At 37.8% G+C, this 13,959-nt stretch overlaps 1 protein-coding gene across 6 annotated transcripts in view; it reads right to left on the bottom strand.

Annotated features, from left to right (window-relative positions):
* Positions 1-13,959, bottom strand: part of ZFYVE28 (zinc finger FYVE-type containing 28) — a 147,238-nt gene that overhangs the window by 34,777 nt on the left and 98,502 nt on the right. For 5 of the 6 annotated variants that reach the window (XM_048942542.1, XM_048942544.1, XM_048942546.1 and 2 more), the window contains exons 7-8: positions 12,706-12,807; positions 5,391-6,752 (exon numbers count right to left, since the gene is read on the bottom strand). In XM_048942542.1, coding sequence (XP_048798499.1) covers positions 5,391-6,752; positions 12,706-12,807 — 1,464 coding nt within the window. Of the gene's footprint in view, positions 1-5,390; positions 6,753-12,705; positions 12,808-13,959 lie in introns of those variants that run through there. The other variant, XM_048942547.1, reaches the window with a different exon arrangement.

The raw sequence follows: 13,959 nt of genomic DNA, 5'->3' as shown, positions 1-13,959 counted from the left end.
CCTGACGCCTCGTGTCAGCAATACCAAACCCACTCAGACAAGTGACTTCCAAAACTCTGTTTTACCAACTAGACATATAGGTATGCACGTTGTCAATTAATACAGTTCCCTGATGCTGCAATTTTGATATATGGACCTGGTAAGAGGAAAGCTGCTCTACTGACACCTTTTATTTGTATGCTAATACTTCACAACAGCAGTAACGTTATCAGATACCACATGGAATCTGTTCCCTGTTGAACAGACAAGGTCACACATTGTCACTTTTAATTGCAGACTTGTATTGTCAAAAAAAGAAATCAATCAGAGCAGGAGGGATTGAAAGAACTTACTTGTGTTACATCTGAATTTTTCCAGTTGCATGAACAAAAGGTTACATAGCAAAGAAACAGAATACCAGCAGAGGAACAAAGGAATTTCAATCAACAGACAGATAAAAGACTGCTTAAGAAAAGTTTTGCAACCAGAAGGCTGGTATGTTTTCCCCAATCAGCTACTGTTTCCTTCTTGCTGATGAGAAATTCTTTCTCCTGAACAGCTACATAAAAGACTAATCAATACAAGCCTGCTAAGCAGACATGTTTTTGCTTTTGTGAACAAGCACAGCTGTCCATTAATTTTTCTGGAAGAGGCAAATTGTCAAGTGAAGACAGGCACAATCTTCTTAAGTCTTCCTGTGATAGGAATATTATAGGGAAGACAAGAATTTAATACACTTAATCGAGTTATTCTGTATTGCTGTATCAATCTAGTTTTGATAGAGGAGCCACTTACAAAATCAAATGCTATAAACTAGAAGACAAGCAAAAAAGGATTTTTTTAATTATTACTATCATTTTTTTGAAGTAAATTCTAGCCAAACTCCAAACTCAAACAATTGCTTTCCATACATTAATAGTGGTGGAATGACTGTAATATCTTTAAAGTTTTCCTAAAGAAAACGTGAGCACGTCACATGTTGCTAGAGTGAACAAAATAGAACACCAAACCTAGAACACCTACTGTATAAAGCAAGTATTCACCTTTTTACAAAGCCATTCTAACATGCTGAGGAAATAACTATGCTAAATATATTCTAGTTTTACAATTTTTAGACTACAGAAGTGTGAAGCTAAACAACGGGACATGTTGAATATCAAGAAGTAGAAAAGTAAATTATTTATGTCATTGTAGCATTGCAATATAGGTCAGTAAATAACAAAACATGTTCTTCTGGAGGAGGATGTCTCATTCCTTTTCCTTACACTGTAAAAGCATATGGCGAAGCTACGCTATTTTTTAAGCCTTCGCAAAGAAATGCGAACAGTGTCAGTATCTAGCGGCCAGTGGATACACTTAGAACTTGCAGAATGAATGCAGATGAGATGTTCTCCTTGCCATCAATCTCAGCTCCTTTTGCCAAGTCTCAGCTGCACTGTAAAAGGCTTTGTTAGGAGTAGTATGCTCATCGGATACGTTCAGGTCACAGAAAATGGCAAAAAAGAAAAGGAAAAAGAAAAAAAAAAAGGTATAATTTAAGTTAGACATAACAAATGTAAAGAGGAAAGGAGAGGAACTGTATTTAAGAATTTTTTATATACAAATTGTTATGGGTCAGTATATAGAAAACAGAATATGCCATAGAACCAAGTGTTTAAGACGGATGCACAAAAACGCTACAACAGCATGTCAGTATGACTTCCTACTGTATCTGTAGAAGAAACAGAAGTTTTACAAGGGCAAACCAATACTGACAAAAACAAAAAGCCAGAAACTTCCATAACATCAAAATAAAGACAAAATAAACACAGTGTGTTTATGTTTATATGTCCTTGTACATTCTTCCATCAGAAATATGGAGGGAGAAAATTCTGACAGAATGAGCATTTAGAAACCTGCAGCAGATCAGATACCAATGACATTTTTGCCAGTGCCTCCCATATTTGTATAACATTAACCCTGCTGACAAAACTCAGTGTTCTTTGTGCCAACAAATAATGGAGCAAAGGACCCAAAGCAGTAAAGACACACCACTGCCTGGATCTTAAGCAGAAGAGTGTTTAATCTTTACCATAAGCTACACTGAACATTGATGCTAGATCAAGAAATACAAGGCACTTCAGACTTAAAGGATTAAACACAGGATTAATAACCTGACAGGATCATTGAAATTATACTAATAACACCATATTGCGCTGAATAAGGGCAGGTTCACTAAAAGAAGCTGTTTATATCACAGCATACACATTTGATAGCTGCCTAATTCAGACAAGGGAACGAAAATTTTCTTTTCCTAGTTTCTGAATTACAGTAACTAGAAAGTAAATACATTTATCAGTGTGATGAATGAGCATGCCCTGCAGCTATTCCATGTATATTAGATTGCTTATTGTTCTAGCTAATGGGTCCATCATTTTGAGAATTATCCACTGTCTGAAACATTTCCCCTTCGGTTAAGTTGGCATTCACAACCATGCAACAGGGAGCAGTCACAGAAGCCTAATACAATCTTCCAATTTAAAAATACCATTGGAAAGCAGTGATTAGTCACCACTCAGGTAGCGTAAGTAAGAAAAGGTCGACAAAGTTGTGTTTTCTGAGTTCTCTCCCTGTTGCATTGCCTCCTACGGTACTGACCTAAAACCAGGCCAGGACCAAATGACTGCACGTACACACCAATATGATGAACAGCAAAATGGTGTTTATTACACGTGAACTCTAGCTTATATAACCTATGTGCTTCGTCTACACCCCTAAGGGCACGTGCCACACATCAATCATAGAGCAGGGAACGGGCCTATCGCGTCACATCCCGTGGGGGGGCTCGCAGTCGCCTACAACTTGCTGATATCTCTTGCTGATAGCATGACTCGTGACTCAGAGGCAAGAACCCAGCACATAAATAGGCATACACGTATCTGAAAACTAAGGAGCAACACATGCACACAATTTTTTAAGCTAATACCCTTCACAGACCCCCCCAGCAACTCCATTTCCCACAGAATACACTGGAGGAGTTACATCAGAATAGTTTCCAGTAAAGAAGCAACAATCTAGCATCAAAATGCCTTTCATTTCAGTTTCCCCACTTCTGGCAAAATGGAATGCTTCTTCCCAAGTAGTAACAGAGGCACTCGTCTCCATCAGGAGAAGAGAGAATTAGCTGTAATTAATAAAGGAACTGTGGAAGAGGCAGTGGGGAAAACATACAAAATCATAATTAAGGGGCTATAGTATAAGAGGAAAGGTCCCCAAATGGATAAATAATTCTTGTCCATAAGGTGGGAGGAGCTGTTAAATGAGCACTTTTCAAAATTGCAGGAGGTCACTTAGGGGATTTTGTTTTCGTATTATGTCCTGCAGAAATGGGGAGAACAAGCAGGTCTGAAGAGCATTAGAACAAGGGCAGACTGAGGAACAGGACAGGATCATAAAGACCAGATAACAGGTAATAAAATGGCAGGAGCTCCAACTGATAAACACTGGGAGAAAAACTTAAGCTTCACTAAAACCGATGGTCTCCGAGCTCAGAAGGGGGCTTTGGGGAGCTGGCAGACAGCTGCAAAAACCACTAGCTCATCACTCAGCAATAAGCCAAAAAAACTCCAAAGTCAAATATTAGGAATCACTGGAAAAACCCTAGAAAATGATGAGGTCACTGCAAAAATCCACAGTTTGCCCATATCTTGACTAAGTGTAGTTCTGATTCCCTTATCTCTAAAAGGAAACAGTATAATAGAAAAAGGTTTAGAGAAAGACAAAAAGAAAGATTACAGTTATGGGACAGCTTCAATACAAAGAATGATCAAGTAGGCTGTGATTTCCCCAATCACAAAGACAAATCATATCAGTGAAGCATGACTGAGGTCTACAAAGTCCCAAAGGGCATGGACTGCAGGAGGACTTGGAAAAGAAGTTGTTGCATACACAAACCACTGTAGGCTAGAAAGACACTGATAGATATTTTTATTACATTTTACAGAATTGCCCTCACAAATTCCACTTAATATCCTACCCAAGGAAAAAGAAATATTAGACAAATTGAGTTGTGTGATAGATTCATAATTTATCAGGACACTGTAATTAAGCATACAACAGTATTCTACTTGAAGTGCTGTAAAAACATTAAATGTCAAAGGGATTTCTGAATTACTTCTTAAAATAAAAACCACACAGTATTTCAGTTATGAGGCACTATTTGTGATCATACTTGCAAAGCCTAATATCACAACCATTCAGAATAATGAGGAAAATAATGTTTTCATTTCAAAAGTTGAGTTTTAAGCATGCTAAGTTGTATTGTACCTGTAAGAAGAATCAACTCTGGCCCAAAGAACTCTTAATTCCATTTCCACAGCTAGCAAAATATTTCACAACTCACTTGGAACATTATTAAATGATTATTTCTGCAGCTTTTATATTGTGGAAATGCTTCATGGTTCAAGCTGTCTTGAACTCTGTACACGTACAATAAGAGAGAAATCCTGCACCACACATCCTCTTCACTACTGACAAAGCAAGGCATAAAGAAAGAAAATTATCACAGAAATAAGGAAGACAACAATAAGTTATTTAATTTCTTCCCTCTGCTTTGTGATATTAATGCTTCGGGGATACTGAGAATATTATTCATTAAAAAACAAGTTATTCTCTAAAGAGGAAGAAAAAATAAGTATAAAAATACAAAACAGCAAAAAAAAAAAGTTTGGCTTTCTACAAACGTATGTAAGATCCCAACATCCATTTAAACTTGAATTGAAGCATAGCTTTTCCTTTCTGAGACATTATATATAATGAGAGACATTATAGTCTCTCAGTGTTATAAAGTTCCTTAACAAAATGTGTCAAACATTAATCTATGACCTCTACTCTTCTACCAGTTTGGGTTAAAATGTATAATAAAGTTTAAAAGCTGTGTCTGCATTCTGTTAAGTTCCTTCAAGACATGTATTCACAAATCCACTCATGCCCACAGGCAACTTGATTAGATAAGCCCTGTTTTCTTAAATGAAGTTAAGAATTGGGATGTATTTAAATCACAATTTAATCCCCTGCAGTGATGCAGAATTTAACTTTTTAGTATCTGCTAGACACTTTTTTTCTGCAAAACAGCAGAATGCAATAAATATAGTCAGCCAGGTAATATACAATGGCAATACATCTTTTGTTACATTAAAATGGGAAAATTAATCTACTTGGTTTCAAACTCAGCTGTTCTCCATTAGTTTTCTAAAAAAAAGCTGATGAAAACTAGCAAAAAGTTACTTGCAGTAAAATTATGTATAAAAAAACTTAATCCTTCAACACAAATTTATTGCAAATCAATAATGACACACAGATCAGTAAAGAACAAGGAGAGAAGGATTTATTTATATGCAAGTCTTACTACTAAACCATCAAGTTGGTCTTACCTTGAACTAGATCTTGACTTTGTATCTTCCTTGGCTGTCCTTTCACTACCAGCATCTTCATTATTCTCCACTTTTCTCTCACACAGTTGTTTTCTCTTCTCCCACCTTTTCTGCTGACTTGAAGTGCTTTCTGCTTCTCCTTGAGAGTCATTTTCTGCTCCTACCTGTGAACCTGAGGAATGTGCCAGGCACTTAGAGGAGATGGGCAGATTTTGCTCTTCTCTGCCAAAGTCTCTTTCTGCTAATAAAGCAGACGTTTCAGGTTTTAACGTTTCCTGTGCAGGGACTGAATTGTCCAGGCTATCTACATGGTCCATTTCCTTAGACTTCACTAATGTGTACGAAGCATTTACAACACCTCCTGCAGAATGTTTAGTCTTTAAACCTTCCACACTCTCCTCCCTGCTGTCTTCACAGCTGCCACAACACACACAGGAATTAATTAGACAGTTTGTGGCAGCTATACTGAGTTTATGAGATTCATCCTCCTCCTCATTTGCTAATGGATTAGCAGATCCAGGAACACAATTAATAGCTGCTTCGGGTGTTACTGGGGATTCTGAGCTAGAGGGAGATTTAGGATTGAATATCACAGTAGCAGATATTTTCATTCCCCCTGTCCTGTGAGCTATCCTTTCTGCCATTTCTGCATCATCAGCATAAGCATCCCAACCATTGAGGTATAACTGTGAATCCGGACCTTCTAAACAGCTGCATGAATTTTGAACTGAGATGCCAAACATCTGTTTGCTGTCTTCAATATTGTTATTATTGCTGACATCACTTTCTGCGTCTTTTAAAAGCAAAGTTTCCTCTGTTTGCTGACCGTTCTCATACAGTAGAGCGTCTCTATATTGCAGGTTCTGTTCTGAATTGTGACAAGGGTTATTCACCCAAGCAAAAGTATCACTTACTGAATCCAACCCAGCAAGAGCCTCTCCTGCTCCATCTAGGTCATCCATAAAAAACACTCTGTCCTCTTCATCAGTTAAATTGTCAAGATGGTGTCTTGTTGGTGAAGCTTCTGCACTGGAACTATTTCTTAGGCTAGGTCTGTGAGCAGGAGACTGACAGATGCTTGGAGGGGAAAGCAGAGAAGACATTTCATCTCCAACTCTGTGTACCATCCTATTCAGCTGTTCCAGCTCCTGTTCATCATACTGCATTGAACAAGCCAGCTCAGCCTCTGTGTTCTCAGCTTTTGCTGAGAGCTCCTTTGCTGGCAAAGTTGCAGTTATGCCTGGTGTAATGACAGAGGGTACTTCAGGATCTGTTCTGACAGGAAAATCCACATCTTGAGAGATGCACAGGTTACGCTCCAGTGTGTGCAGTTCATCCTCAGTTAATGTCTGAAGTAGATCCCTAAAAATAAAGAAATACATGTGACATTGCTTTTACAATCACGGGAGGCACTGACATTACACAATTTAAAAAAGCTTTTACTGTCAGTACAGAAATCCAGAAAGTGAACTTGGGAGCACAGAATGCTTTCAACTGCGTAACTCATGAAGCATTTTGCATTCATGTTCGGAACACGTGGGACTGCTAGGGCCTCAATTTGAGAATACTCAAGCAAATACAGGGTACCAAATTATTTATATCCTTGCAAAGAAGCCCCAAAAAATAAATCAAAGTAAAATAGATCTTCTCGCCAACTACTTAGAGTCAAAACATTGCTCAAATTAGATGTACTTGGTAATTTTTAATTTGCAAATTTGATCAGTAAATAAATTTGCCATCCTTTTTATTAGATCCTGAAAATTATTCCATGACAGAATACAGTAGAAGTTCCACACCCTTACACAGTCAGATAAAAAGAGCTCATTAAAAGTACTAATATCACTTACACAACGCTGATATCCTAGAAGCCTATTCAGTGAAATAAAGACTAGAAATTGGGTCTCCTTTCTACATGGAACAAAATATCAGGGACCTACACTTTTGCATGATCTTAAGAATCAGGCAGGCCTAAAACCATTTACTAAACTGTTTTCTGGAGACATAAAGCAACCCCATTATTATGAAGTTTTGGACTACGAGCTCCTGAAAAAGTGTTGAGACTTATGTTTAAATGCCTTATAACTTTAAAACTTCAAAACAACGCAGTACACATTTTTAGATCTGAATTCGACTTATACTGTGCTTCTAAATTAGAAACTGCACATAAGTGTCCTGCCAACAGCAGTCCGGTCACTCAGAGTTGCTCGGCTTCTCTTCTAGAGATGCAGAAAGCCTGACTGCTCAGATCTATTTATTAAATGTTTCACATACTCCTAGTAAAGACAAAAATATCTGCAAATCCTGGAAATACATACTTATTGCATGCTAGTCAAATGGCCAACTTCACTGAGCATTGAACTCTTTGTTTCTGCCAGTAGCACCTCAAAATTTGAGAATTTGCAGTTAAAGGATAAGTAAATAAAGCTTGATTCAAAAATTAAGCAAATCAGCTGACATTCATGTTGGCTTTGAGGATTTTGAGCTGGATCCCGTGCTGCCTACAGTGCTGTATGCAACCAGTCTGACTATATGTTGTAGTCTGTTATTTTAGTAGGGAAATCATTCCTACTTTAAATTCATGTGAAATCTGCTCAACTTTTGAATTACAACATCAGAAATGTTACTATGAACAGACATCATCTGTCCTCAGGAAAACAGAATCTGACAATTGCCTTAAGTTTCCTGCATAAAAAAACCTACACTCACTGTGTATGTGTGTTAATTTAAATACAGGTTTCCTTGCAACATGACAAACTTTTGATTAACAACTGTCACTATACTGTAAATGAGAAGTTATACAGTGTATAGTAAATAAGAAAGATTCATTGCCAACATTAGGAACAAGGCATGTTTAAAATGCCTACACATTTAAAACATCTTCTATTGGGAACAGAATTAATGTTAACCACAACACAAAAATAAATTGTAAATCTCACTACTGGAAGTTTAGAATTAAATGGCAAATACCATTGTCAAAGCATAAAGTTTAATTAAACTGAACCTACTTCCATGGTTCATTTCCTTTCTGTTGAAGCATCTGTAACTCACCAGTAGATCCAGGCAAGTACTGTGCTCATATGAAAAAACAATTCTCCCTCTGCTCTCGTTACTCACAAGACACATGTAATGAGGGCTTCTGCAGTCTATCCTGACAGCTCTGGTGCACTTGCTTTTCACTGAGGCTTTAGAAAACAGCAAATTAAGAAAAGTGCATGTTGGGTTTCACCTCCTTTTATTAGCATGGTATCACAGCAAAGCAATCTAACCTTGAAAATACAAGGAACATTTTTCTTCCAGTGGCTTCAGCCATGAGACAAGGTCTTAAAACGTACTGTGGCTATTACAAGCCAGTAGTAACATCTACTCTATGTAATGCAAAAACAATAAATGTGTTTTACTGCCAATATCCAGGATGCAGAAATTACTTGTACAAAGATTGAGGCCGTATGTCCACTCAAGGACGGCCAGCTGAGCAGAGGACAGGGCCACCCAACCCAGGTGCAGGGATCTCATACATCTGCCTTATTCATGGACTCTGCTCCTCCTTCTGACTGGCACTTCACGCTGTTTTCAGAAAGCAGCATCATTGTTACTATTGCCAGCCTATGACTCAGTCCATATTCTGAACAGAGCACAAACAGCTCTCCGTTTATGGGTTGCCACTGGAAGACAAGATGTAGGTATGGAGATGCAGCTTGCGTCCTCCTGCTTCTGCTGCAGCAAGGCAGGCTCAGCACAGCAGCACCAGCAGATCGGCTCCAATGCAGCACCACTGAGAAACTGATGCTGATAAATAACAAACATCACAGTGCTCTCTTACTATAAAAGTCTTGAAATCAGCTCCAAATTTTGAACACAGCCATCTTGGTAAAACTAACATATTTTCCCTGAGTTAATGTGTGTGAGTTTCACAACCTGTCCCCTTGTATTCTTTAACACACTGACAGCAGATATACTACAATTGATTTCTAGTGCATGTGGAAAGATTTCCGTGCATGTAAAATGGTAAGGTCCCCTGATTCTGCACCATTTAATCTTCAGTCTGCTTGACTGCACACCACTGCAATCCACAGGGACCCTGCCATCAGCTGTAAGAAGTCCAGAACCAAGCACCAGGCAGGCAGAGGGCTCGGAAAAGAGGGTAGAGGTAAGGAGTACTGCAAAATCCCTGATTTGCTAACCTCAAAAAATCGCCACCTAGCAGCCACGAATGCACACACAGCATAGGTAATATTTTATCTCAAGAATGTTCAGTCATAGGCACCTAAATTAAATATAACAGGTATATACCAGATTATATGCTTGGTGTACTTGTAAGGATGATTTAAGTAGTTTGGCAGAAATGGTTCAAATATCAAACATAGTAACCCTACTACATATGCTCTGGTAGATAGATAAAATATAATGCTGATGTTTTATGTCTAAAATCAAAATCAACACAAGGACCTTGCACACATGACAATATTCAAACTGGCCATATGCTGTCCAGCTTCACCAGACCTAAACAAAAGCCATTAATACTTTTGCTGAGAGGGTCTCTACAGGTAACAATCTCTACTATTTTCAACGCTGACAGCCACAAAAAATTGCCTGAGACAAACATCTATTGACTAGTATGTAAACATAATGCTTACTGCCTTTAACAACAGGCTTGTTTTTGGATAATACGACTTAAAAGTTATCAGCTGTATATTTGGATATATTGGAGTGAAAATATTTATTTGGCTAAAGCTTAGAGCACACTGAAATATAAGTAGAAATTTGTTGGGCTGTCACCATATTCTGCAGTAAGATGTTCTATATTCAAACACCAGACAACTGTGATGTAAAATGAAAATATTTTGCAGAAGACTACTAGAATTATTTTTCATGTCTTAATTATTGTTGATGGAGACTAGAGAAAGACTCTGGAAAATAATGCTCCCTTTTTGCTGGAAGTATGTTGAAATATCTCATTCCATCTTCCTTTGTAGGGTTCTGTGAGCACTGCCAGCGGGCAAGGATTGCAAGTTAATGAGTTAAAAAATCTGTAGTAACAGAAAAAAAAGACCTATTTTAAAAATGCCTAAACTGTCTATATTTCATTATTCTTGTGCTTACAGCCCAGAAGATCAGTGGTATCCTAGGTTCCACCAGAAGAAGGGTGACCAGCAGGTTGAGGGAGGTGATTGTCTCCCTCTACTCGGCTCTTGTGAAGCTTCATCTGGAGTACTGTGTCCAGGTCTGGAGCCCCAAGAGAGCAAAGATGTGGAGCTTTTGGAGAGGGTTCAGAAGAGGGCCTGAAGATGATCAGAGGGCTTGAAGTACTTATCCGATTAACAGGCCAAAGGAACTGTGCTTGTTCAGCCTGGAAAAGAGAAGGCTGCAGGGAGATCTCGCTGCATCCCTCCAATATATAAAGGGAGTTTATAAACATGAGGGAAATCAACTTTTTCAAGGGCAGATAATCATAGGACAAGGGGGAATGGTTTTAAACTAAAGGAGGGGAAATTTAGATCGGATGCTGGGGAAATTTTTGCTGAGAGAGTGGTGAGGTGCTGGAATAGGCTGCCCAGAGAGGTTGTAGGTACCCCATATCCCTGGAGGCATTTAAGGCCTTGGGCAATTTGACCTAGTGCTTGATAGGTTGGCAACCCTATCTGCAGCAGGGGGGTTTGGAACTTGATGACCCTTGAGGTGTCTTCCAACCAAGCCACTCTATAATTCTAAATGAACGGCCCTCTTATTTGTATCACATCCTTCTTTATTTTCATACAATGTATTTTTCACTCAAAAGTATTAATAATGACTTTTGTTAAAGCCCAATTCTTTCAAGTAATCAACTTATTTTGGAAGAGTTCTTTGACAGCTCCCCCTGACAGTAGGAAAATTGGAGCAAAATGATTTTTGAGGTCTCTTTCAACTCAAGCCACTCTATGTGATTCTATGTTTGATTCCTTCAAACCACAGACTGCCTCTGAGGAAAAATTTCATACTGTACCTTAGCTTGCCTTTCACAATGTCCTAATAAATACTACCACACTAGACATACTTTGCTAAGTGTCTGCAAGAACACCAAAATAACATTTCTTAATGGTCATTCGAAATAATAAATTATATACATACATTTTAGAATATCAGAATTCCTTTTTCGAAAATGAACCTGAGTCTTTTCATTTTTGAAAGTGTGTAATGAAATTTATAGATATTGAACAGACAAGGACGTTACTCATGTCTTTTCAACCCATGAATTAAGTCCAGAGTAACTGAAAATTAAATGGACTAAGCAATAAGCTGACTTCACTGATTTTCATTTTCTTCACTGTAAGGACTAAGTACAAAGTATGGATTTTGCAAAATGTATTTGTTTTTAAATATTTTTGGCTTTCGCCAACCAGTGATCTGGATATTTATAAAACCTAACTGCAGAAATAGGCTCCTCACTAGGAATTAATCTAAATAAATGCAGTCTCCATGAAAACTCTTTTTCCATCAAACCAGTATCATGACAGACAAAAAAAGGAGACATAGAAGTGAAAGTTAGACACAGGAAAGAAAAACTGCCACAGTAACTCAAGAACTATAGAAATAAAATTTGCAGTTGGTATACAAATCTGAATGATAAGAAAATAATAGGGTCTGTGGATTGAGAGAACATGCTGTTTCACAGGCTGCTTAAAAATTTATTTATTTTTTTAAATTCCAGAAAAACACCATAAGTGCAAATATAAAAAACATAAGGAAAGCTTGATTTCTCCAAAGGAGCACATCAATCTTTTAAAACACCTCAACTAAGGAAAAACTATTTTAATACCCTTTATGCTTGAAAAAACACTTCTCCAATATTTACCAAGACTGGAACACTGTGAAAAGAGGTACATACAAAGTGATACATCCTGTAAAAACAGATCCAAAATATGAAAATTTATACTCACTTCTATTAGATTAAGAATGACCTGAGTACTGCATCATAACGTATCAAGGAAATATAATAAGCCTAGTTAAACAGAAACATTGATGCTAATTAGAGACAGGATCTCCCAAAATAAACTGCAACTTTAATATTTCAGGCATCAACCTACCACAGGGAAAAAGTGAAACGTAGTAAAATGATATTCAGAGAAAGGAAAGCAGCAAGGAGATTAAATGTTCAGAAAACTCCTGGTAGCTGAAAAACAAGTTAGATATTTCATGGACACACAAGGCAGATGAGAGGAGCATGTACCTTAGTGTTCACTTAGCAAACAAACACTTCTGCAAGCATTTATGCACACTATTTTACTATCTGATTTTCACTGCAGAAAAGAAGCAGTTCTAACCATTGTTTATTACTTGCCTTATTTTTCTTAACAGTGTGTGAAAGGGTCTGAAGAGCTCAGACATATCTTCTGGCTTGTGGTCCAAGTTTAATGGTCCCTCGGAATAGACTACAAGGCCACTGCAGTTCAGACGTGCATGAATAGACAAAAATGAAAATTTAATCACACAGAGCAACTGCTGGTTGAGGAATCAGAAATGAAACCGCACATAAATACTAGAACTATACTCAAGTTAATGAATTTTCATACTGCTATCTTGTCTTATTCACCTCTATTAGAATTAAATGTTACTTAAAGCAGCAGGAGAAAGTTCTCCTTCCCTCCATGCCATGCTCCTAAAGCATGGGAGAAAGAGTAACGAAAGCAGAAGAGAAATAATTTTAATTCACTGCTGCAGGTGAACAAAAGAAAAATAAATGAATAAAGCAAGAAATTGATTATTACTAGGTAAGTTGGGGAAGGATCACTGGCTTGAGAGTGATTACTAATTACTAATAGCTTTTTCCTTCAAGTCTAAATCATTTCTAGGTAATAAAAATGACCTCCTGTTTTTCTGCCTCTAAGTATAACCTGGCAGTATAGTAACAGGAAGTAGAAAAGCCACACATTAAGTTGCATAGAACACATTTTGATAATCCCATGCTTTTAAATGAACTCTGTACTTATAAAATTTCCCTGGGAAAAGGTCAGTTCATGATCCCAAATAAATGCATGTACTTCACTGAAAATACCTAACTAGTTGTGATAGAAAACACTACACTAGCAGTGACAAAACCCATCTGCCATACTGGCTGAGAAAGTGGATCCCACCAACATCATGCATGTTTCTCATAGCTATTTAATCCTCTGCCCATTACAAAAACAACTTTTATTTCTCAAAGGCAAATTAGTTCTGTTCTCACTCTCTAGATTGCATATCACAGAATCACTGAATCGTAGGAACTGGAAGGGATTTCAACAGATCAACAAGTTCAAATCCCTGCTAAAGCAGGTATCCTACAATAGGTTGCACAGGTAGGCATCCAGCCAGGTCTTGAATATCTCCATAGAAGGAGAATCCACAATCTCTTTGGACAACCTGTTACAGTGCTCTGTCACTCTCACTGAAAAGAATTTCCTCCACATGTTGGTACGGAGCTTCCTGTGTTCAGGTTTTAGGCTGCTACTCCTTGTCCTATTGCTACACACCACTAAGAAGAGCCTGGCCTCATCCATTTGTCTCCCACCTCCCTTTAGACATTTATAAACATTTATCAGACCTCCTCTCAGTC

The sequence above is a fragment of the Lagopus muta genome, chromosome 4 (assembly GCF_023343835.1).
Source record: "Lagopus muta isolate bLagMut1 chromosome 4, bLagMut1 primary, whole genome shotgun sequence".
Classification (NCBI taxonomy): Eukaryota; Metazoa; Chordata; class Aves; order Galliformes; family Phasianidae; genus Lagopus; species Lagopus muta.
This window is presented reverse-complemented; position numbering and strand designations above follow the sequence as displayed.